Source organism: Sceloporus undulatus, chromosome 1, assembly GCF_019175285.1.
Source record: "Sceloporus undulatus isolate JIND9_A2432 ecotype Alabama chromosome 1, SceUnd_v1.1, whole genome shotgun sequence".
NCBI classification, from domain to species: Eukaryota; Metazoa; Chordata; class Lepidosauria; order Squamata; family Phrynosomatidae; genus Sceloporus; species Sceloporus undulatus.
This window is the reverse complement of record NC_056522.1, coordinates 116,376,634-116,401,960: the sequence shown is the minus strand read 5'-3', so window position 1 is coordinate 116,401,960 and position 25,327 is coordinate 116,376,634. Positions and strand designations below refer to the sequence as shown.

Here is a 25,327-nt window from a genome sequence, read left to right as displayed (position 1 = left end):
TTGCCTCCTTCCATCCCAGCCTTCTCCATGTCCCCAGCCTTGCCTCCTTCCATCCCAGCCTTCTCCATGTCCCCAGCCTTGCCTCCTTCCATCCCAGCCTTCTCCATGTCCCTAGCCTCTCATCCCCAGCACAAATGTAATGGAAACCATGCTCTGCTGCTGAACCAATTCATCAATTCTGATCGGATACCGAACAAGTGGTAAGCGAATCAAGTGGGAATGAGGCCACAGTATATTATACTGTATGAAATCATTTTTGAACAACAAACAATTTCCAGGAGTTTGTCACATCCTAGGACAGTTTTGGGGAATGACACAGAAAAGAGAGAAGAGGGTTGCTAAATGGAGAGCTGGAACCAAGGGTTGTTCAACTGTTTGTGCAGATGGAACACCCCAAATCTATATTCACCTCACTCCTAACAACCTTCCCAGCCATTGGGATGGGTACAAGATGTATGTAGATATTGTGAGGAAGAACAATGGATAGCAGACCAGATGTGGTGGTTAGCTCCACCTCTGAGAAACTCTTGCTTCTGCATTCAGTCATCCCATCCTGTGCCTCACTAGCAACATCTGCCACCCTTGGTTGGAATTGTGCAAATAGGATTTGGAAAAAGGGGAGGGCAGAGGCAGGAATAAATGTGCTACAACCTGAAAATAAACTCTTTTTAGCTGTGGTGCTGGAGAAGAATGTTGAGAATACCATGGCTGGCAAAAACAAACAAAAAATAGGTCCTTAAATAGATCAAACCTGAACATTCCCTGTAAGCCAAGATGATTAAATTGAGGCTGTCATACTTTGGCCACAGCATGAGAAAGCATGACTCATTAGAAAAGACAATAATGCTAGGAAAAGTACAGGGCAGTAGAAAGAGAGGAAAACCAGATGGCTAGTCAATTAGGGAGGCCACAGGCCTGAAACTACAAGACATAAGCAGAGCAGTGGAGGACAGGGGGTCTTAGAAATGTCGCATCCACAGGGTCACCATGAGTCACAGTCAGCTTGAGGGCAGCTAACAACAACAACAAAAGCTGGAACACCACTGAGAAAAGGTTAAACCTCATGCCCACCCAACCCAATCCTAAAACACTATGCTGCCTACCCAAACTCCACCAAATGGCATGCAAACATAATCTTGTATTTTGTCACCTAAAGACTGCCATTCACTCACATGGGCAGAATAAAGACCTACAGTTGAGGGCAAACAATTCTATCCATTAGCCCGGAAATCTACTCTGTACACATTCTAATTATCGTGAGCAGCATTTTGTTGCCCAGACATACAAAATCTCATTCGTTGTGCCTCTACCAACATGTGTTCTATTAGTGTGGGAGTGGTAAACACCTTTGGTCCCGGGGCCATATCGCCCACAGGACCAGGCTGATTCTCTGACTCTCTGAACTCTGCTCCCTCCGCTGTTGTCATGCAGCCTCTCTCTATACGGAAAAGGTCTCTATGCATATTCATCACCAGCAAGTTAGTTAGACAAATGGGGGAAACAGTATTCATCTGCACCAAGATCAAAGCCAGATCTTAGAAAAGCCATTTTTCAACTGCAGTTCCCAGAACCACCCAGTAGAGACACACACTGTCACACTAAGGGGCTTATCGCACAACTTTATAATGTGACTTACCGCTCTCAAATTGAAGCCTAATTCAGGCTGTATCTTGGTCCTATCATATGGCTTTTGTCTCAAAATTCACCATCTGTGTACAGCCCAGCTGCAGCCCCCACCCCTTAATGCACTTTGGCGACCATTTTCAAAGTCAGGAGCTTTCTGACTTTGAAAATTGGCCACAAAAGTGCATTAAGGGATCCGTGCTGCAGATGGGCTGTACACGGATAACTAATTGGAAGAGAAAAGCCATGTGATAGAACAAGGATGCAGTCTGAATTAGGCTTCAATTCGGGAGCGGTACGTCACATTATAAAAGCTGTGCAATAAGCTCCTAAATTAAGTGACAGGAGCCAGAGAAATGAGACAGGAAAATTATATAGTTCTGGGTTCTCCAGCTCCTAGCCTTTGCAACTGTGCTGATGGAAAATGACATACACGCACTGAGTTTCTACTCATCAAATTTGATGAAATGTGTTTATCAAAACAGTACATAATCTATGTGAGTTAACTCTCAAAGACAAATATAAAATCATATCCTGCACAGTAGTCTGACAGGTTTTCTTTTTTTCACATCAGCTGCACACTGGGCCAACATTTTCGTTTTCATCTACCTACTTATCCCATCCCACCCAAGATTCCTTGCCTGGTAAGACACTGCTAGCTCAAACCAGGTCTATATATATATATATATATATATATATATATATATATATATATGTTAATTTTTTTGTCACCAAATATATCATTTTCAATGTGCTTATGTTAAACTACATTTGCCATTTTAACGTCCATTCTGCCAATTAAAGGAAAGTCCTTTTAGAATTTTTTGCAATCTATTTTTGGATTGCAAATAATTTGGCATAATCAGCATCCTTGGACATCTTGCTGTTCATCCCTAACAAGAAGTCATTTATGAACCAGTTGAAAAGTTCAGGTCCCAACAGTGAATGTTGGATGGCAGCTACAGACAGGCCAAAATAAAGCTGCTTCAGGTCACTTTGGAGGTATGCTGTATAAATGATGTATGTGTCCTAAGAGACCAGAAGCTGTGCCAATGCTGCGCTCCCATCCTTAGGACCAGAGCGTGGCTTTGGCATGGCTTCTGGACTCTTAGGACGCATGCATCATTTAAACAGCACACCTCCAAAGTGACCTGACGCAGCTTTATTTTGGCCTCTCTGTATGGGGCCTTGGTCACCACATTTCCCATGCCCCAAACTTATTTATTATGATTTTTTTTAAAAAAAAAGGTAAGGAGAGAGAGAGAGTGCTTTGATCTTATAATTCTGAAGGGTGTAGCATAACCCTATGCAAAAGTACTATAAATGCAACAGGCATCTGAATACTGCTGAACAACATTCTCTCCTTGTCATTAATCAAACAATATGAAATCTACATTAATCATTGTTTTTTGTGGGGTTTTCAGGTTATGTGGCCATGTTCTAGAAGAGTTTGGCCACATAGCCCAAAAAACCCATGAAAAACTATGGATGCTGGCCATGAAAGCCTTCGACATCCCACTACATTACTCAGCTTTCTGTTGTGGCAGCTGTAGTAAACAATAAAGGCATCTTATCCAGGGATGTAGCAGGAGGGGGGAGAGGAAACACACACACACACACACTGTGAAATTAACTTTCAATTCTCAAATTTATAGCATAGCAGAGGACAGGACACTGAAAATCATTCACACCTGTGTGTGTGTGTGTGTGTGTGTGTGTCTTCAAGTGCCTGTAGACTTATGGTGACCCCATAAATTTTGTAGAATTTTCTTAGGCAAAGAATACTCAGAGGTGGTTTTGCCAGTTCCTCCCTCTGAAATATAGCCTACAGCACCTGGTATTCATTGGTGGTCTCCCATCCAAGTTCTAATTAAAGCTGACCCTGCTTAGCTTCCAAGATCAAACAAGAACTGGTGCCTTTAGGTTATTTAGGCCACCAATTTGTGCCTAGAACTCTTCTTTTTGCAGTGCTTGCACCCCTTGGGAAACTCTGTCTATCCTTTTCTTTGAATGCCTAAACATGTTTCTAAATGCCCAGTTGAGGTTTTCAGTTACTATAATGCTAAAACTCCTGGGACTTGGGGGTGTGGAATTCTTACTGAGGCAGCAATGCCCTTATTTTGCCCTTCCTCCCATCACTACATCCCTGGTCCTATCCACTGTCATTAGACAGGATGGGATGAAAAAATGTTCTCAAATGACCAACTAAGAGCTTGGACATTTTCATGCACAGGAATACGATATTCAACTATCCCAAGCAATGAGAGCTGTATCACTAATTTCACCTAGAAGATTAATGCTACAATTTTATACACATTTACCTGGAAAAATGGGCTGTACTTATAGGTAGATGTACCAAGGATGGCATGTACCCCTTCTCCTTCTCCCTGTCCCCCAAATTCCAAATCCAGACTTATCCAAATCAGCTGAGCAGAGTAAAAATCAAATCAGCATAAACAATTTCTATTTAAATAGAGAACTCTATGTTCCTTTAGCTGTGGTTTTGATTTGTTTCAAAGAGGAAATATCTGGGACTATTTGGGATTGTTTCATTTAAGGCAGCAACAGGATGGAAAAATCCATTAAATACTACAAATGGGCAGAGATAGACTGATCTAATGGGGACAAAGGAAAATAAGGCCCTGATGTGGCTGAGATTTTTGTACTGTACTTGGCTCTCAAATATATAAAGCAGTACCCCAACATGGATATTGAAGGAATAAGAGAGAATAATCCACAAAAAGGAATTAAAAAATGACAATTCCATCCTTCCCAACCATCCCTGGCTGTGTCCAATGAAGGCAGACCTCTATTCCATTCTCTCCCAAACAGTATGGCTGTATCTGCACTGCAGAAATAATCCAGTTTGATATCACTTCAACTGCAATGGCTCCATGCTGTAGAATTCTGGGAATTGTAGCTTGTTGTGGCACCAGAGCTCTCTGAGAGAGAAGGCTCAATATTTCACAAAACTACAGTCCTCAGAATTCCATCACATGGCAGTAAAAGTGGTGTCAAACTGGATTATTTCTGCATTGTGAATGCAGCCCATGTTATGAAAAACAATCTTAGTTTATGGGTATAAATAAAGTTGTTGTTATTGTTGTTGTTATATTATATTCCTAGTGGAAGTGTTGCTCTGTGTGTGAATGTATGTATGCATGCACACATTTCATTGTTTGTTGTTATGTGCCTTTGAAGTCTTTTCTAACTTATGGTGACCCTAACTTCTTCATCAAGCAAAGATGGTAGAAAAAAATAATAGAAGGGGAAAAGATATACATTGTGGCCATAATGTCTCTTTCCTGGAGATCTGTGTTGACCCAGTCCAGTGAAGCCAAAAAGCCCCTATGTTGGAAGAGTTCTGTAATCTTCCCAGGAAGGTTCCCTGTTGCTAGTTCTCCAGATAATTTTGGGTGTTACATACAAGCATGCCAAGATGGAAGACTGAAATCCTCTGGCCTTCTTTTAGAGCATTTATCCATGTTGCTCCCTCCCCACTTGTATATATGTGGTTCTGGCAGGAGAGGAGAGGACTGGGCTTTCTGCCTGCATAACTTACACCCAGACCACAAGATGCAAGACTACAAACTGGTGACCTGAACAACATCACTGTTGTTTCCCATGTATGATTTTTCCCCTACCATTTTTGCCTTGAAGTGCCTAGAACTAGTCACTTTGCCTAGAAGTGGTCTTCTAAAGCTAGCCTAATATGTTTTGCATTTTCTAGTTGTCCTAATAACGGTATCATCAATGCCAGAATGAAAACCAGAGTGGCATTCCATACTTTTAATGGTTGCATGAAAGAGGGAATTTCAGCAGGTGTTGCTTGTCACCAGTAGTTCTTGCATGTTACCTCCTCAAATTCCCTCTTCTGCAAAACCATGAAAAGTACAGGAACAGTCTCCAGTTTTAAATATAGCAACCCTAAATCTGTGTTTTGGATTTTGTGTAATGCTCACCTTGGCAAGTCCTGCATTATAAAATATAAAATAAAAACATAAAATATATACAATATAACAATATAAAATTATCATTCTTAAAATATATACAGAGTACAGAGGCACCCCTGATATAAACAGCACATTTCGAAACTCCAAGAACAGTATTTGGGGGGGGGGGGGCATCAGATGCAAACTGAAAATGTTTTCAAACTCTTCAAATATTTTTTTAAAAATATTGTAACTACCAGGGTGAAATAACTGATGGAAAAGAATTGAATTCCACAAATGCAGGAGCACCATTGAGAAACCTGTTTTCCTTCCCAGTGGTCCCCCTCCATCTACTACTGTATCTCTTAAAGCTGTTAACAAGATTACACCGCTAGATATTAATCTCAACACTATTGATGTTTGTCTGTCAAATTTCAACACAGCCGAGTTTTGTCGGTTATATTTCAACTCTGCTGATTTAAAGGGGCACTGCAGACAAGAAAGCAACAGCTGATGTGTTATCTGGATGTGGAGTCACAAGCCTTCACGCTCTTATAGTAAAGCCGAATGGCTGCTTGCTCATCAGTCCTCCCACTTGGTGCGCTCTTCAAATTAGAGCACAGGATTCATCCTCCCACAGCTTGGAAAATATAATATAAAAATCTATTTAATTGGTTGTCACAACTTTTAGTTGGCTGCTAGTGGTGCAAGATGCAATAAGTCACTCCATCCACTCATCAATTGCCATCATTGCTCTCTCAAACACTCATCAGGTCTCAACTCCTGCATTCTATTCCCTGGAGTAGCAGCAACAGCAGCAGCAATCTTAGCCACACAGCAAGCTGTCAAAAATCTTTTCTCAGTAACACTTTGAAAGCACAGGCAGCATCTCCACAGATATGAATGGTGCATCCCTCTTCCCCATTGCAGCAAACCCATTCTTTTTTTCAAACCATGTGGTCTTTAGTTAAAAACCACATGGTCTACAAAAGGCATTGACAAAGGGGATGGTGTGAATACCTGGGCAGGCTACACAGGAGGAGGCAGGGGTGGAAATCATGCATTCCATCATGTCTTCTTCAATTGGACTCCAAGTTATGCTGATGCTGTCCTGGGCTTTTTTTGGCAAGATTTAATCTGAGGATAGACTCATAGAATAATAGAATCCTAGAGCTGGAATGGCTCACAAGGACAACCTAGTCCAGTGATGGTAAACCTTTTAGAGACCAAGTGCCCAAACTGCAACCCAAAACCCACTTATTTATTGCAAAGTGCCACATCCCTCTGCCTTTCTAGTAACGAACTCTAGCAAACCTTGTGCTGAGGCAACAGTGTGCGTGCCTACAGAGAGGGCTCTGGGTGCCATATCTGGTAAGCGTGCCATGAAGGATTAGACAACAAAAGAAATCCTGAAAGGTGCTCAACTAACCTCTATTTAAAGACCTCCTGAGGTCCAAAACACACTGCAGAAATAATCCAGTTTGAGACCATGTTAAGTGCCCTGCCTCAATGCTAGGGAATTCTGGGAACTGTAGTTTTGTGAGACACTTAATTGTAGCTCTGGTGCTACAATAAACTACAGAGTCCCTCACTGTTTTAGGAGTAGACGCTAAAGCAGAAAAAGTCATGGGTGATTGATTGCTGCTTTTTAAAGAGTTTTTTAAGTTCCTCTCACCACATGTACACATACACACACTGTGGGAGCCTCCAAATTGTACCTTTGACTTAGCCACGAGCCATACCAAAATCCATAATTTTGGCCCCAAAACCTTCACTCATTTCATACTTGAGACTGACTTGTACTTGTGTATATTTGGTAGTTTCTAACTTATGGCAACCCTAAGTCAAAACTATCACAGGGTTTTCTTGGCAAGATTTGTTCAGAGTGGGTTTGCTATTGCTCTCCTCTGGAGCGAAGAAAGCATGGCTTGCACAAGATCACCCAATGAGCCTCCTTTGCCAAATGGGAATTTGAACCCTGGTCTTCTAGTTCAACACCCAAAACCACTGTATGGTATCAGCAGCAACCAGGTCATTCATAGATGGGTCTTAAGTAACATTTCAGTAATAGTTGGGCTCCCTGATCATAGACCACCAGGCTTCCCATTTAGAGTTTGTTATGTAAGGGGCTGAAAAAGATCTGCTTTTCATGACTCTTTAGCAACTCTGACACTGGCAACAGAAGAGCAAACTAAGGGTGCAACCCCATATACACTTGCCTCAGAGTACGTTCCACAGACAACTGTGAGATTTTTTCAAAGTGGAGGACTGCAGGATACAGCTACATTTCTATGAACACATATCTCCTGAGCAGAGTGGAACTTGCTTCTCAGTAAATATGCATAAGGTTGCATGTATTTAAAGGAAGCAAATTCCTGTTCAGTGAATCTGAGTACTCAACTAAAGACCATCCATACAGCTACTCTGGCAGTGCTTAAAGATCAGCAACTATGAGGTAAGGAGTGTGGGGCAAAGTCTATTTTTTATTGCTCTCCCAACCAACACTTTTCCCCATATTTTCTTATTTTGTTAAATGACCCCCTCCTGGTCACTCTAAGCTCCTGCTTGCTCTCCTTTGCCCTCCTTCCCTCCCACACATCCACCTCCCATGTAAGTCTTCATCTCTTTGAACAAGAAAGAAATCATGGGGCTTTGATAGAAACTCTGGATAAAATTAAGAACTTCAAACTCCCAGGGTTTTTTTAATCCCTTTTGGGGAGAAAAAGGAAAACAGATGTCCTGTTTGTTAAGTATAAATAACTCCATAGTTGAAACCTTTCTTTTACGCTGCATTAAACTTTATTTAATGCAGGGTGCCCCTTCAACTATAAGAAGGCAGAGAGGCAGCTAACTCGAAGGGTGACAAAGCCCTAAATCTTGCGCTGTGCTCTCTAGGGAAACAGAAGATGACAGGAGGGGGAAAGCTTTCAGGCAGATGAAAGGACTCCACAGATTTCTACCAAGCTCACAGGGAGGAAAGAGCTTTGTCAACTAGATCCCTGAACCAAAGATGGGTTTTCCCCCTGTTTTTTGGCAGTTCTGAAATATTGGCCACCTTTTTATGACTCCACTTAAAGTGCTTCCATGTCAGGCAAAAGAAAAGAAGAGCACCTTTGAAGCAATCATTCTAGCACTTATGTTCCTGCCCTCTGTCCAAAGTATGAGCCTTGTGCATTCAGAGCACATTGGTACATGATGTCCCAGTGGTTCTGTGACTTGATACCCATGCCCTCTGTTGGGAGCAGGAAGAGGTTTACAAGGCTTTGGCACTTACGTGAGGACGTAGTTGACGCTGACGATGCAATGAGGCCGTGAAGATCGGCTGTTGTGGACAATGGTGGCATAACTCTGGACCCAGACCCAGCCGCCTTGCTTGGCTAGGAAGCGGTAATATTTAGTGGTGACTTGCCCTTTCACTAGCACTGAAAAAGAAAACAGAATAGAGGACTTATTTTGTCAGTGGAGGCTCCCATTTCTGACATGCTCTTAAAGAGGAACATCAGCAAAGCAGGATGCCCCTCCACTTCACTTTATTAATTTATATTTGAGTGATTCAGCTTGCATTCATGTACAGATACACAGAGAGAGGATAGATAGGAAGGAGGTTGATGTAGACAGACAGAAAGAGATTAGGTGGGTAGGTGAACTAGAGAGTGAGAGAGAGTTCAGGTTAAATGAGTGATCTCCCATCACCATATCTCTCTCTCTCTCTCTCTCTCTCTCTCTCTCTCTCTCTTTAGTTTCAGATAACAACTATTAGGTGTTCTAGGTCCATTCATGAGCCTCACCTGACCACTCAGCAATGGGTTTTTCAAATAAAATTTTTATATGTTCTCACCGGAGACTAGAATGTTGCTTTGCCACTTTTGATGACTACATTGCCATTGCATGAAAAGGCCATGGGGACATCTTAAACAGGAACAGATAATTGCTTGTGTATATTGTATCTGCCCTTCAGCTCCACATTACCACGGCCACCTATACCAAATTCAGAAGAAGCCACACACAACCCCTGCAGCTCTTAAATTGTAGCAATGGGGAAACATGTTTATGCTCTTGAACAAAGACTGTGTAGTCAAAAGACACATCACTTATTAGAAGTGCAATCCTGTACAGGTCTACTCAGAAGTAAATGTGTATTGAGTTTTGCCTCCAGGTAAGCATGCAATGTGAGGTGAACAATTTGTGGCCAATGATCGCTCCCATTTCAATGGTGTGCAGTATGCTCTCTGGGTTCAAATCTGACTTTAAAGGAGATAACCAACTACAGTCGGCCCTTCTTATACACGGATTTCTTATACACGGATTCAAGCATACACGGTTTGAAAATGTTCAAAAAAAGTATAAATTTCAAATATCAAACCTTGATTTTCCATTTTTTATAAGGGACACCATTTTTCTATGTCATTATATTTAATGGGACTTGAGTATACACGGATTTTGTTATCCACGGGGGGATCTTGGAACCAAACCCCAGTGTATAACAAGGGTCCACTGTATTTAATAATAAATAATAAATAAAACTTTAATTTATATCCTGCTTTTGGTTACCACAATCAAAGCGGTGTACAACCTTTAAAAAAATACAATATATACAATTCCCCCCCTTAAAAAGGATTAAACAATTCTATGCATTAAAATTACAAATGATAAAATCTAAAAACAGTACGATAATAAAATAACGGTGGGTCGAGTCTTTGCTTATATATGTCTGTGGGGGGAGCATTTAAAGGATTCAGTACCTTGTATGGCTTCTGAGCAGTCACCACTCCATTGACCAACCAGACCATTTTTTGCTCCACTCCATTCATAACCAGTATAGACAGTGATGAAGAGGGAACAAGGCTGGTGCAATCTAGAAACATCTGGAAACCCACAAATTGCCCATTTGAAGTATGTAGGACAGGCGGCCTATCAAATGTCTTTCAATATTTATAGCATGTTTTTATGATACTACAGGAATTCACAAATATCAGTCAGCTAAAAAAAGCATTCTTAAGATGATTTTTCTCAACTGCTTTAGAAAAACTAAAGGCTGAGCTATGAGCAAATTGTCACTAGTTTCCATTCTCATGAGTTCCTCCCCAATCAAATATCGACACAGCCCTTCAGTAAGTACACTAAGGCTCCCAGTAGTAGCCAATCAGCCAGCTACAATTCTCAATTTAACACTGCCTCACACTGTAAAATCAATAACAGGTAGTGTAACCAGGTCCTATATTTGGGTTAAAATGAAATATTAAAATTTATCCTGGTTTTGTTGTATGAGACTTCCTATATCCCAAAATATTTTGCAATTTAATATTAACCTCACTGAGTTAAAAGTCTCATTGATTTCAGTGAAATGTTTTCTAGAACAGCAACTGTTTAAAGGCACAACAAACAGCTACATCTATATGCTTTGATTTCACTTGACTGAGTCTGAAAAACACAGGAAGGGAGAAAGAATAACTGGACAGAGTCCTTCTGAGAATATGCTTAATCTTGAAAGTGTTCATCCATAGGAGGACTGGAGGCCAAATTCTACCCTGGGACATCTATTCCTGTTTCAGTCCTCTGGCTAAGGATCTGAGTTGGTAGTACTCCCTCTTGTTCACCCCCTTGTTGGTCTATATCAGATCACTGAGATCCTCTTGTTGATTTATACTGAATCACCAGCAGGTCCAGATCTACCTTTTACCCAAATCAGGGCTATTATCACAGATATTATCCATCTTGAACATTGCAGTTTTTCTAAGCTTGGCACAGTAATAGAGAAGATTTCACCTGCCAAATTTCTACTTGTCACAAGAACCTGAAGGCAGAAGATCATGGGGAGTTGGTAGTGGTATTAACCTCATTTAATTAAAAGTGTCATTAATTTCAGTGAAATGCTTTCATCTAGGGGTGTGTACAACAGCAAATATTTAAAGGCACAATAGCTAAATCTACATGCTTTTGGCTAGGAAACCAAGCAGTAAACTACTATGAGCAGTGGCTGAATTTAATCTTTGTTCCAAATGTGTGTTACAAATGCTGGTATCTAAACATTCATTGGAAATGCTATCCTAAGCACATTTAGTGGTGACATTAAACTGAAAATGAAAGGATTTCAGCATCTATGGAAATGCAGATAGGATCAGATACCAAATTTGAGACTTCACACATGGCTGAGGTGAAGCAGCAGCAATAAAACAACCAAAACCAAATTAAGCTATCCCGGTGAGATTTTGATTAATCTGAGTATTTCTGGATTATACCCAGAGGGTTTTACTATTGGAAAGATTCCAACCATGCCAGGCTTGAAATCTGAGTAGTTCTGAGATGTGATTCCATGTTGGCTGTCTTCCAAATAATGCCATTTATTCCTGCCAAATTGATTCCATCACCTACCACTTAATGCATTTTAAAGCAGTTAAGCATGGAGCAGTGGGGTGGGAAGCGTGTCCTCCACTGCTGTTTAAAAATAAACCTTTGTGAGGGGGTAGAATGATATATTATATTACCTTAATAGGCATGAGATTCTTTGGGAAGACATGTTGGAAACCCAATCCACAAATGTCTTCTCTCATAAACAAAAATCTTGATTATCCATAAAGCAAATCTCTCAGGCCCTGACTGGCACCCCACAACGCCCATGAGAGGGAGGCTTGGGATGGAATGAGTTATAGAATCATAGGACTGTGCAGCTGGAAGTAGATACTGAAGGTCATCTAATCCAGCCGCCTAATAATGCAGACATCCAAAACTAAAGCACCCCTGACAGATGGCCATCCAGCCTCTGATTAAAAATCTTCAGTGAAAGACTTCAAACTGTAGGTTGTTCTGTGTGAACAAGCCTGCTTGCTATAATAGCATCAGATCATACATTCTACAGGAATGGAGGAATGGATGATAAAGTCTTTCCTCCCATGAGTTGTATGCAGTGCACATGGTTCTCCTCTTCCCTACTTTGTCTTCACAACCATGTGAGATTGATCAGGCTGAGTGTGTGTTTGTGTGTGACTGGTCCAAGGCTACTTTTGACTCATTGCTCCTTGGGATTAGAGCCAGTCCAAAATTCTAACCAATAAACCTTGCTGGCTCTAATAAATTAACAGGAAGAGAGTGCAGCTGTTCATATGGAAAGTTCATTTCTTTCACCATTGAATGGCCAACTCTATACAGATAGAATTATAGAATTGAAAGAGACCCCAAGGCCCATCTGGTCCAACCCCCTGCCAGCAAGAATACATAATAAAAGCACTTCCCATTCCAGCCTCTGCTTAAAAACCTCCAGAGAAGAAGACCGTGCCCACATACAGTGGTACCCCGTATACGAATTGCGCCGCCTTAACGAAATTTCCGGGTTACGAAAAAAAAAAAAAATCCATTTAAAAAAAAAAAACTGTTCCTTTACCGGGTTACGAAGGTTTATTTCGGGTTACGACAAAAAAATTTGTGCTTTCGGCGCTATTTCGCACGAAAATCGCGGCCTTTTCCCATTAGCGCCTATGGCTTTTTCCGCCTTACGAAGATTTTTCGGCGTTTACGAAAACGGCGGCGAATACGAATTATTATTACTTTCGTAAACCCGGTGGTAACCCCTGTATATGATATGGCTGCCTCATGGACCAGAAGCTGGTCCATCAAAGTCAGAGGTGTCTGCAGTAGTTGTGTGAGTGCAAGACAGAAGACTTTTCCAGCCACTATTACAAGAAGCCCCCTAGGGTGACTAAACTCAGACTGGTTGGCATTCTGAAAAATGATGGAGACAAATAGTTTTATTTGTTTTACTAATGTTGATGGTTTCTTCTGTTCTTGTTGAAGGGTTTTGCACTCAGTATGGTACAACCAGGGGTTCCTTATATTTTAGATGTCTTTTACAGCTTAGGACCTGATAGATCCATTTGTAATATAAAATACAAAAAAAGAATGACAATTAAAGGAAGTTTCATTTTTATTTATCTTCTGAATAAAGTGTACTTTTAATATAATGAACATGACATTTTATTCCAAACCAAGTTATATTTAATGCATTTTATGCTTCTAATATAATAACATGGTTTCAAGCGGTAAAAGGTGCTAATACTGTACTGCATATTTCCATTTTTCTAAAAATTTATAACATTTTCCCTGAACTTTTTTTAAATTCCCTGTGGCTTCACTATTTCTGGAAATTTTGCCTCTCTAATCCAGATGCGCAAATTATTTTAAAGACCATCATGTTACCATAAGTCAGTTACAGATCCTACACATATCTACTCAGAAAGGCAGCCCTCACCTCAAGTAAATGTTCAGAGCTTGTGGGTTTTGTTTGTCATTCAAAATCTTTCAGTGTCTCAGGGTTTGATGCAGGACAGGGGAACATGTGGCCCTCCAAATGTTGCTGATCTGTAACTACCTTCAGCTCTAACCATCCCAGCCAATAATGATGGATAACAGAAGCTGAACTGCAGCAACCTCTGGGGGGATCCTGCAGAATCTTCAAAACTAACTGGGAGAAAGAAGTTGTAGCATATGCTTTTGTAGACTTCGTCTATTTCCTCAGATGCAGTCATATGAGAGCTTGTGAATCTTATGAATGCTTTATGAATTCTTATGAAATCCAACATCTTTCTCACAGTTAGAGTAAACGGTTCTACAAGGTCTCTCTGCATACTGATATTCCAGAGTCACATGGCTATGACTCTGAATTCTAACATCTGAAGGAGCCATAATGGTCTTCCCACCAGACTAATGCAAAATGTATAGGCTGCAGTACTGTGCCTGTTTATCTGGAAGTAAGCTCCTCTGATTGTATAAAGATTTACTTTCAACTAGATATGTCCAGGTTTGTATTGTTAACATTTCTGAAACAAATTCTAAGCCCAACAATTTGTTTCCAGTGGCACAGAGGAGTAAAGTTCACAGTCTTTCATTCCGTCTAAGGAATCAGTTCCTTGTTATCTCAACTTTTCTTCAGCTCAGCAGGATCATTCTGAAAGTGAGGGGGTTATTCTTTTATTTCTGACACAAAATCAAAGGCTTTGGAGGGACCTTTGATGCCACAACAAACTACAAATCCCAGGATTTCATAGCATTGGGGCCACGGCAGTTAAAACTGCATTGATTCTGCAGTGTGGGAGCAGCCTCTAGTGTCTGGAGCAGTAACAAATAAGATTGCTCCACCTTCAAATTAAGGGTGGCTATCACATCATTGTTAAATAACTGACAAATCTTCCTAATCCACTGCAAGACACCCACAGATCTCCCAGATGTTTATCACACTGAAGTTTTTGCAGCTCAGATCCAGGGTGACTCCTGGTTCAGCTATGCAAATTCACATTATAATGTGAATGTTTTACACACCTGGTTGCCCTTGCATTGCCTTTCCAAATTGAGGCGGAATCGAATCCAAGGCAAGTCACGTGATGCGGATTCAAGAGAAGTGGAGTGAGTGGGATTCAACTATTTGAATTGGCACCCTTGCGCATGCTCAGTGGGGGTCTGAATGCATTGTGACCTTGTACGTTTCTGGAATGAAAAGGGGTGCAAATTCTTGTTCCCTGTTTCGCGTGATTGTTTGAATATTTGTCACATGAACATTTCTGTGTCTTCTTTATCCCCCTTTTTTATTTTTCCTTCCACTTCAACAATTTCAACAGATAGATAGACAGACAGACATATCTGTATATTCACATTCACGCACATACACACACACATATATATATATTCCCAAAAAATGAGTTGCCCTGAAAGTTGCCCTGAAAATGAAAGGACCACCCAAAGGAATGGGGGGAAATTGCAGTGCTGCATCATGGAAAATTTGCAACCCAGAGGAGTTTGCGGTGGTGTACCAGAGCAGAAGCAAAGTTGCATTCCACACCAGACCAATTCGGAGTGAAATCGAAGTGATCTTGGAATCAAATTCTGTGAATTCACCTTTTTCCGAATTCATCAAAATGAGGAGTTACTTTGAATTCACTGCAGAAGCGCCATGGAAGGAGTCCCCATAGAAAGGAATCACATGTGATAACACATCACATTATCACATGAATTCACATCGTTGGACCTGCAGTCACATCAGATCTGAGCTGCAAAAAGCTGCAAAATCTCCGTGTGATAAGGCTCAAAGTCAATCCAAAAGTCTGTCTTTGGCCTCCTCCCCTTTTCCTCAGGACTGGAACCATACCCTTTTTGTTCTTGCTGTAGCTTTATTGTTCATGGCTATAGCATTTCTGGTTCCTTGGCCAAGGATCAGAGCCTGTGGTTCTCAAAGCTAACCAGAACTTATTGAGGGCAAAGTCCTAACTACTACCCCTAGTAGCAGTATTAATGGTACCAAAACTGAGATGACATCAGTAGAGGAAACTTACCCCCCCCTTAGTTCTAGAGGGGGGTGTCCAGTTGGGTCTTTTGGGCTGATGGTCACAGTAGCAGCACTGACACCCCAAGAAAACAACACTTCAAAGATACCACTGCTGGTAAAACTAAGGATGAGAAATCCCGACTCCCTTCTTTTGCTGGTAAATGAAACCTGGGACCTGTAGGTTTACAACATCTTTAGCCTTCTCTGCCAAATAGTGCTGGTACATCCCAACATTACAAATCCCATGATTTTGTAGGATGGAGCCATGAATGTTTAAAAGGTGCCAAACTTCATTATTTCTACATGGTAGATGCTCACTTGGTGGGCCTTCCTTCCTTAGAAGGAACTTGCTGCTCACTTGCAAAGGAGCAAACTAGCGGCCCATTTACTGCACTTGAGAATAAGCCCCATTGAAAACAATGCAACCTACCTTCCGGCATAGCTTGGAAAAGTTACTCTTTGTTTGGTGCAGAGAGATCTTGTAGCCCCTTTGAGATCAACTAAAGAAAGAAATTGAAAGCATGAGCTTTCCTAGACTTAAATCTACTTCCTCACCAAATGCATCTGAGCAAGTAGACTTATGTCTAGGAAAGCTCATGCTGCCAACTTCTTTCTTTCAGTGAGTCTCAAAGGTGCCACAAGATCTGTCTCTACATACTGATTCTATAGATTAAGAGGGCTATATCTTGGAATTCTTGTTTGGTGTGTGTGTGTGTGTGTGTGTGTGGTTTCTTTGTTTGTTGGGATCATCCCAATTCCCAGAATCCCCCAGCCACTTCACTAGACCTGGGAGTAAATCTCACTGAACTCAGCCAAAATTGCAATCCATTTGGAGAAGTTACTGTTTGGGATCAGCCCAACTTCCACAGAATCCCCCAGCCAATTCACTACACTTGGGAGTAAAACAGAAAGAAAGAAAGAAAGAAATCTCGTGGAACTCAAGGCATAGGTTGGAAAAGTGACTTGGGGGAGCCCAAGGATTTCTGAGACCCCCAACCTGGGGCCTGTGGGGCTTGTGGTCTTTCCCACTGCGGAAGAGCAGCCTGCCTGGGACAGAGAATCATAGAATCATAGAATTGTAGAGTTGGAAGATACCCCAAGGGCCATCCAGTCCAACTCCATTCTGCCATCAAAGCATACCTGACAGATGGCCTGGATGGCTCTGTTTAAAGGCATCCAAGGAAGAAGACCCTACCACTTTCAGAGATTGTGTTCCACTGTCAAATAGCTCTCACTGTCAAGAAATTCCTCCTAATGTTGAGGTGGAATCTCTTTCCCTAAGCTTGCATCCATTGCTCTGAGTCCTATTCTCTGGAGTAGCAGAAAACACATTTGCTCTCTTCTCAACGTGACACCCCCTCAAATATCATATCACTCCTTACGCAGGTGGTGGGCACAGCGCAAGTGGAAGGTGTCGCAGCCGTGGACGTGGTGGTAGAGGGTCTTCTCTATCAGGTCCTGGGGCTCATACCCGGTCAGCTCAGCTACCCTGCCAAAGAGAGAAAGGCGGGCAGGAGGGAAGGAGAGAATGGGAAAAAGAGAGAGAAAGAAAGCCGTCAGCTCCTTTGCCTTGGAGGCCAGGTCAACCTAGAGCTGGGGGGAGGGAGATTCCTAGGACCCTAGAGGCTGGCCAGGCACGTCCTCCTTTTCCACCTTCTGCCCAGGAGAGATCCCAAAAGGTCCTCCATCTGGAGCAGAAGCCCGGGTTTATATTTATAGGAGGGTTTTGAGTTTTTCTTGAGTCCTGTCCTACTTTTTATGGTGCCTTGATGGTGAGGCCATGTGGTCACCCTGCTTCAAGGGCCATCCAGCCCAACGCTGTTCTGCCATGCAGGAATTCCCAATCAATGCACCCAGCCTCTGTTTAAAGACCTCCAAAGAAGGAGACTCCCATCATTTTCCGAGGGAGTGTGTTCCACTGCTAAACAGTTCTTACTGTCTGGAAGTTCCTCCTAATGTTTAAGTGGAATCTCTTTCCTCTAGTTTGAATCCATTACTCTAGGTCCTATTCTCTGGAGCAGCAGAAAACAAGCTTGTTCCCTCCTCACTATGACATCCCTTCCAATATTTAAACAGGGCTAACATATCACCTCTTAACCTTCTCTTCTCCCAGCTAAACATCCCCAGCAACCTAAGCCTCTCCTCATAAGGCGTGGTTTCCAGACTCTTCACCGTTTTGGTGACCCTTCTCTGGCCACACTCCAGCTTTCGTCCACATCCTTTTTGCACTGTGGTACCAAAACTGGACAGAGTCAGAAGAGGGGGATGCCCAGCACCTACCGTGAATCAAGGAAGATGAGCTTCATATCCAGGCTAGCCCGGAACATGAACATGTTGCTGTGCAGCTTGATCTCAGTCACGGCGCTGGGGGGCAGAGAATGGCCCACGGCCACTAAGCCCACGTTTTGGTAGCAGCCGTCAAAGGGGGACATGTCCAGGCTGTACTGGCGGATCTTCAGGTAGCCACTGCAATGGATGACCTGTTGGGGCACAAGTCCAGTGTAAATCAGGTGCCTGGAGGGTCAGAAATGGGTGAGCTGACTCTGCTGGCCCAAGGCATTTTGCTGCCTGGGGCTAAGCAGGAAACCACTGTTGGAATATTAGCATCAATGCTATCTACTCCCAGGCATCATCTACTCTGTAATGAAGGCTGCTGCATGTATGGACCAACCTAGAATTTGTGAGCATTCTTCACTTGAAGGGATCTTGTAGTGCTTTTGAGATTAAGAGAAAGGAGTTTGAAGCATAATCTTTCAAAGACTCATGGCCCAAACAGATAGGCCACAATAAAGCTGCTTCGGGTCACTTTGGAGGTATGTTGTTTAAATGACAGGCACATCTTAAGAGGCAGAAGCTGCACCAAAGCAGCTTAGGACTGGAGTGTGTCTTTGGCGTAGCTTCCAGCCTCTTAGGATACATGTCTCATTTAAACAACACACTTCCAATGTGACCTGAAGCAGCTTTATTTTGGCCTGTCTGTTCGGGCCCTCAGGCCACTTCATCTGATGCAAGGCTTGTGTCTAGGAAAGCTTATGTTACAGACCTCTTTTCTCTCCCTCTCAGAGATGCTACAAAAAACCTTTGTAAATTAAACAGACAAACACAACTATATATTTAAATATTGTTCATTTAAGATTATGGAGCTGAAGGTTTATGGAAAACAAAACATGGACATTGTGTCTCCAGTGCAGCATCGCCTGTGGACTCACATCCTATTCTGCACCTTCAAGTCATTTCCAGCATTTTGTCTTAGGTGGCTTTTGGGTCTAAATTTATTCCGAGGTGGTTTGCCACTGCTTTCCTCTGAGCCTAAAAGGGCATAAACAATGCAGATTCGCATGGTCTGGGATTAAGTCACACTTTCTCAGCCTCAGAGGATGGCAAGGGCAACAGATACACACACATCTGAAGCCCCTGCCATGAAAACTCCTTAGGGGCCAGCATGAGTCAGGAAACAACTTGGAGTAGCAGGAGAATCTTTTGTGTAAGGGGGGGAAAACTTCCTGAAGGAAGTTGGCTGAATCACATGATTTGTTTACCAATTTACAAAGGTCTTGATTGCCTTTGGGACTCAGTGGAATCAAATCAAAGAGAGAAGGCAGTAGAGTCTGCATGCAGGGAAAATTCTATCTGAGGAGGAGGAGAGAGAATGCAATGGTTTTTCTAACAGTTCTCTGTGCGGCCACTAGTTGGCGCCGCTGAGCACACCCACCTTGTACCCTCCGCAGGTGAGTCCCGCGTTCCTCTTGGCCAGGACGCATTTCATCCGGAGGAAGAAGGACCTCTCGATCTCGTACTCTAGATAGGAGGAGGCAGAGGGGGAAGCAGAAGAAGAGCCAGGTCAAGGAAGGGGCTCCTCCTCTGGGCTCCCATCCCTCGCCTTTCCCCGGGGGACCTTACCCTGGACGAAGTGGGAATGGTAGGGCTGGTGGGCGGTGAGGACAGCTGTCATCTCGTCGTGGTCGGCCGGGTGGATGTACTCGTAGATGCTGTTCCCGGTCAGCTCCACCTGTCAGGGAAGGGGGAACCTGATCCAGAGGTCGCCCCAAGGGACCCCCTCCCCTCCCCTCCCTCCCCTTGGCCTTGGCTTTGGAAAGGAGGACCAGCACCGGGAAATGGAGGACACCCCATGTAGGAGGACATGGGTCCAAAAACAAAAGCTCAGAACACTCCTAGGAATGTAAACCCATGCTCCTCAGTCCTGCTTCCAAATGGAGGACGTTTTGGGGTGATGTACTAAGACAAATGACAGTACTTGCCCATAGAGAAGCCATACTTGCCCATAGGGAATCTTTGGAGAATACATGCCCATAGGGAATCAGGGATTTTCTATGGGCAAATAATTTCCAATGATTCTCTATAGGCAAGTATTCCCCATTATTTTCTATGGGCAGGTATTCCCCATGATTCTCTATGGGCAAATATTCACCAATGATTCCCTATGGGCAAGTATTCCCCATGATTCCCTATGGGCAAGTCATCTCCAATGATTGCCTATGAGCAAGTATGGTTTTTCTATGGGCAAGTGCTGTCATTTGTTTTAGTACAGCCCATTTTGGGAATTCCTGGACAGAAAAGGTTGGCATGGAGGACGTGTCCTGGGAAAAAAGGAGGACCTCTGGCCACCCTGCTTGGAAACCCAAGGGAGAGAGACATGCATCTACGTTGTAGAAAAAATGCCGTTTGACACTACTGTGTTTGGGCAATGTTTCAAGCTCTTGAGACTTCTCTTGTCCAAGTGGGCTGGTGCCTCACCAAACTACAAATCCCAGGATTCTGTAGGATGGAGCCATGGCAGTGAAAGTGAGGGCAAACTGCGGTATTTGCACCATGGAGATCAGTGCCATTTAAGAGGTTTGGGGCTTCAGCTCCCAGAAGCCTCAGACATGTTGGCCAATAGTCTGGGATTCTGGGAGCTGAAGTCCAAAATTCCCTTCAAGAGCACAGTTTGGCTCCACTCTAGTGCCACAACAAACCACCATTCCCAGAATTCCATTGCCTTGAGCTATGGCAGTTAAAGTGGTGTCAAAACGGATTATTTCTGCAGTGTGGGTGCAATCATAGATCCTCAGTGAACACGACCAGGAAGAATACATGCACCAGAGCCAAAGGGATGCAGGCAGGCAGAAAACAGAAGCAGGAAAAGTTCAGACAGAGGAAGGATAGGAGCCAGAGGAAGATGAGTCCAAGAGAAATGATGCCACCACCTTGCAAACAAGTTCCATGCCTGGCTGCAATTCCTACCCACAGTAGCTGGACAGAAAATGGCTTTCTCAAGCAGCCAGGAGCTGTCACTCTTGTAATCCCAAGTGCTGTGGTGTGGCTTAGTCCCGAGTGGGCAAGTCCAAGGGGATGACAGATAAACTCACCATCCCTCCAGATCAAAAAGTTGTGGGACTTAAACCCTCTGAGCCTTGCCTCCACTACACTTTCTGCCCCCCAAACTTCAGGTCTATGGACATGTCCTTAAAAATATTAAGTCATGGAACTCAGGGGGCTTCTGTACTGGGCCAGATTGTTAGGATCACACTGAAATAATGCTGCAAATGTGATACTTTTGGACTCAGGGAGAGCATTTGTTCTTCTTGAGCTTATAAAATATATCATTGCATTCCGTTCCAAATGTGACAAGCCACTCCAGCTGCATTTGCTGGCCCTTCCTGTTCATTCTCTCGGGTGGGGCCTAGACTTTATCATTTCTCTTTCAATTATTCCAGTGTGCTCATCCAGTGCAGGTTTATTCAGAAGCAAATCTTACTGAGTTTGGTGCATTTCTTCTCATCTAAGAGTTATTTACCAGGAAGTTACTGAAATAAATAGGGCCTGTGTAATCCCATGCATGGTTACTTAGAAGTCAGTCCCACTGTTTTCAGTGGTGCTTACTCCCAAGTAACTTCATGTAGAACTGAGAGGCCTGCTTGTCTCATAAACATGGTTAGGGTCAGAACAAACAATGACCTTAACTTGTCTAGCTTTGTTCTTCAGGGGGTTTGACTCAGGGGTAGAAACCTCTTGTCTGGGGAGTCTAGCCTTTGACAGGGGAATAGGAGTCATGTAACCCTCCAGATATTGCTGGGCAACAACTCCCAGCTGTCTTAGCCAGCATAGCTAATAATGAAGAATGCTGGGAGTTGCAAAACAATGACATCCAAGGGACCATTTGGCACCCACACATTACACATTGAATCAGTTTCCTGCCCCCCCCCCTTTCCATGAGTTTTGCCCCAAATCAGTACCATACCTGTGACAAACCCAAATGAACAGAGGCAGTCTCTGAGATGTACATGATCTTGCCGTCTGGAGCTACTACAAATATGAAACCATCCAAGGTCTACAAAGAAAGAGATACAGGGGGGAAATGGTAAAATTTGCTTTCCTAGCTGATGAATCTCACGCAGAGCTTGGAAAACGTTGCCAGTGTCCCTATCATCATGGTCACTGGCTGGAAGAGGCTGGGAGCTGTAGTGGTAAAAACTAAATTTTGTGAATTCTGCTGTTGTCAACCTATCTTCCTTATCTCCAAGGATTTAACAAATGAGACTCAACCTGAAAACACAAAGAGAAACTAGGGAAGGTCCCTTTGAGAACTGGACAACTGTCTGATAGAGCAGAAGTGTGGAGCATTCAGGTATCCCTCATAATAAACTCTCATCCTAAGGATGCCTAGACTGGAATCTTATACTCACCGTTTCCTGAGCATAAGCGAGTGGGGCTTACATTTTGAGTCGAAATGGTTAAGACTGCACTGGAAGAAAAAAAACCTAAATGGACAGTTTAGGTTTGCTTTATCCCAGTTTAAAATACCCCCATTCCCCATGAGAAGCCTGGCAATTGTAAGCTAAGGCTCTTAAATCTCAGAGGGGCCTTCTCTCAGAGAATCAGCCACCATTTCACAGGATTGTCTTCTGGGAAAGCCAAAACAGATATAAATCCAATCTGTTACTCTGGACCTGCTCAGATTGAAATTGATTGATATCGCCCAACTGGAATAATATCACTGTTTGTCACTAAGAAGAATTACAGTTTGAGCTCTGTCTCACTCACATTGGCATTATTGACACAGAGGCAGACAATATTACATTAGCTGCCTGTTACTCTGATTGGTTTATTTCTTCTGATTACTGCCTCGGATGGCATTGTATTAACTGTAAGAATAACTGATAGCACAAGGCTTTATAAGGAATAACTAATAACAGCTATTTACAAGAAACTTTAATGGCCTGAATCCTAGTGGTTAGTCCCAACTAGAGTTAGAACCATTGACTCAATTCTTGAAGGATGAATCAACATGTAAGCAAATCCATGTGGCTCCCATGTCAGCGGGACGGTGAATCTACTCTGGGTTTTTATTTGAACTATATAGGAGTTATCCATGGTGTTGAACACTATCACTAAAATTGGTCTGGCAATGCTGGATAGATCCTTTGTAAATTCAGATTAAGAGCTGGAGTGGATTCAAGCCAATAATTAACAGAATAATTAATATAAAAGGGAGGAAGAATCTAGTAGCATGTTTGAGACAAACTGATTTATTTTAGAATGAGCTTTAATAGATATCAGTCTGTTTTTTTCAGATACACTTTGTTGCTGCTATTTGCCACCAGATTAACTACTTATGACAACCCAATGAATGAGAAACCTCCATGAGCCTCAGTCATCAACTGCCCTGCCCTGCTCAGGTCTTGCAAGCTCAGGGCCATGGCTTCCTTGACTGAATCACTCCACCTGTAATGTGGTCTCCTTTTTCTTTTTTGGCTGCTTCCCACTTTACTAAGCATCCCACTTTACTAAACATTTTAAGCAACCATGTCATCTTGTGATAGGTCAGATACTCTAAATATAGGGTGTGTGCCTTCAAGTCACCTGTCATCTTATGGCACCCCCATGAATTTCCAAGGGTTTTCACAGTGGAGGAACAGTTAGGCAAGTTCCTTCCTCTGACATATAGCCTACAGCACATGATATTCATTGGTGGCCATCCAAATACACACCAGGGCTGATCCTGCTTAGCTTCCAAGATCAGACAGGATCTGGTGCCTTTAGAGTATTTAGACCCTGCACTAATGGAGTAATGTTAGAGGTATTTAAGCAAAGTCACCCAGTCGTGAGGATGGGGTAGAATGTAATGGGGTACCAAAAGATGCCAATTGTGAGCCTGGGTATAGAGCTGTATAACAGCTATTTAGTACAAGGCTTCCTGCTTCCTCCACAAATCCTAAGAAGCTTCCTTTGTTGATCTTTGCCAAGACTAAAGATGGTCCTCCAGGCTCTCAGAGAAAAATCTGTGAACCTGAGGCCCTCTGCCTGCAGGGCATATTCTCTCTGCTGAAAGGGATCTGGCCTTAAATTTGATAGGCACATGGCTGAACTGAGGAACTATAATTCCCAGGATCTCAGTACCAGTATCCATACTGACTGGAGGGGCTCTGGAAGTTGTAGATCAAATACAATAACTTTTTTGAGCTCTGGCTAAAGACAATGGCAACATTTCCACTTCTTCTGGAGAGCCTTCTACAAACACAGAAGTTGGTGTCTTTCAGGAATGCTGTGATTGTGTATTTCCGCATGGCAGAGGGTTGGACAGGATGCCCCTTGGGGTATATCATCATCATCATCATCATCATCATTGGTACCTGCAAGAGATGGGATCCCAGCTCTCTCCCGACGTTGTCCAAAGGGCTGGTTCGACTCGCGTGGCCCCAGGCTTCTCCCAATCCTGTGGAGAGACAGCCAGCAAATTAAAAGGTCGCCCAGATTATGAGTCCCACTCCTGCTGTGGCTTCCCATGATACTCATTTGCAATTTACTCTACAAAAATCCTGGCAGAAGGAAGAAAAGGATCTAGGGCGAAGAACTCCACAATGTGGCGACTCTTCCCTTTATAACACAATTGATGGTTTCCATGGGTGCATCTACACTGTAGAAACAACGCAGTTTGACGCCACTTGAAGTGCTGTAGCTCCTCCCTGTCATTTGTAGTTTTACAGTCTTCTCTGCTAGAGGGTGCTGGTGCCTAGCCAAACTACAAATCCCAGGATTCGGTAGGATGGAGCCATGGCCATGGTTAAAGTGGTGTCAGCCTGCCTTATTTCTGCAGAGCAGATGCACCCATAGAAGCTCCCAAACCCCTGTGAGCCTCGTTCAACAGACTTCTACATTTAATAAGTTCAAGACACTCCAACTACAGACTATTTTCTTCAGTTCTACCAAATTCTGTTGAACTAATCTCTCACTGAGAGGAGGAGGGAGGTTTGCTTTCTCTTTAGTGGAAATGAATGGCACAATAGCTCCTCCTAAACTGACATTATTTTTGCTTGTCAAATAATCGACAGCCTCCCGACGAGCTTGTTGCAGATTTAAATTTCTCTCTCACACACACACACACACACACGGCCCCAAAAAAGTGAGTTCCAACATCTCGTTATCTGAAGAAAATGTGCTGGACGTTATTTTAAAATCATCA

General features: G+C 42.9%; 1 protein-coding gene across 1 annotated transcript in view; it reads right to left on the bottom strand.

Annotated features, from left to right (window-relative positions):
- SIM1 (SIM bHLH transcription factor 1) overlaps positions 1-25,327 on the bottom strand; it is a 103,931-nt gene that overhangs the window by 46,856 nt on the left and 31,748 nt on the right. The window contains exons 2-8 of the mRNA XM_042446232.1: positions 24,498-24,580; positions 22,106-22,195; positions 19,765-19,873; positions 19,577-19,662; positions 18,145-18,344; positions 17,247-17,353; positions 8,830-8,977 (exon numbers count right to left, since the gene is read on the bottom strand). Coding sequence (XP_042302166.1) covers positions 8,830-8,977; positions 17,247-17,353; positions 18,145-18,344; positions 19,577-19,662; positions 19,765-19,873; positions 22,106-22,195; positions 24,498-24,580 — 823 coding nt within the window. The remainder of the gene's footprint in view (positions 1-8,829; positions 8,978-17,246; positions 17,354-18,144; positions 18,345-19,576; positions 19,663-19,764; positions 19,874-22,105; positions 22,196-24,497; positions 24,581-25,327) is intronic.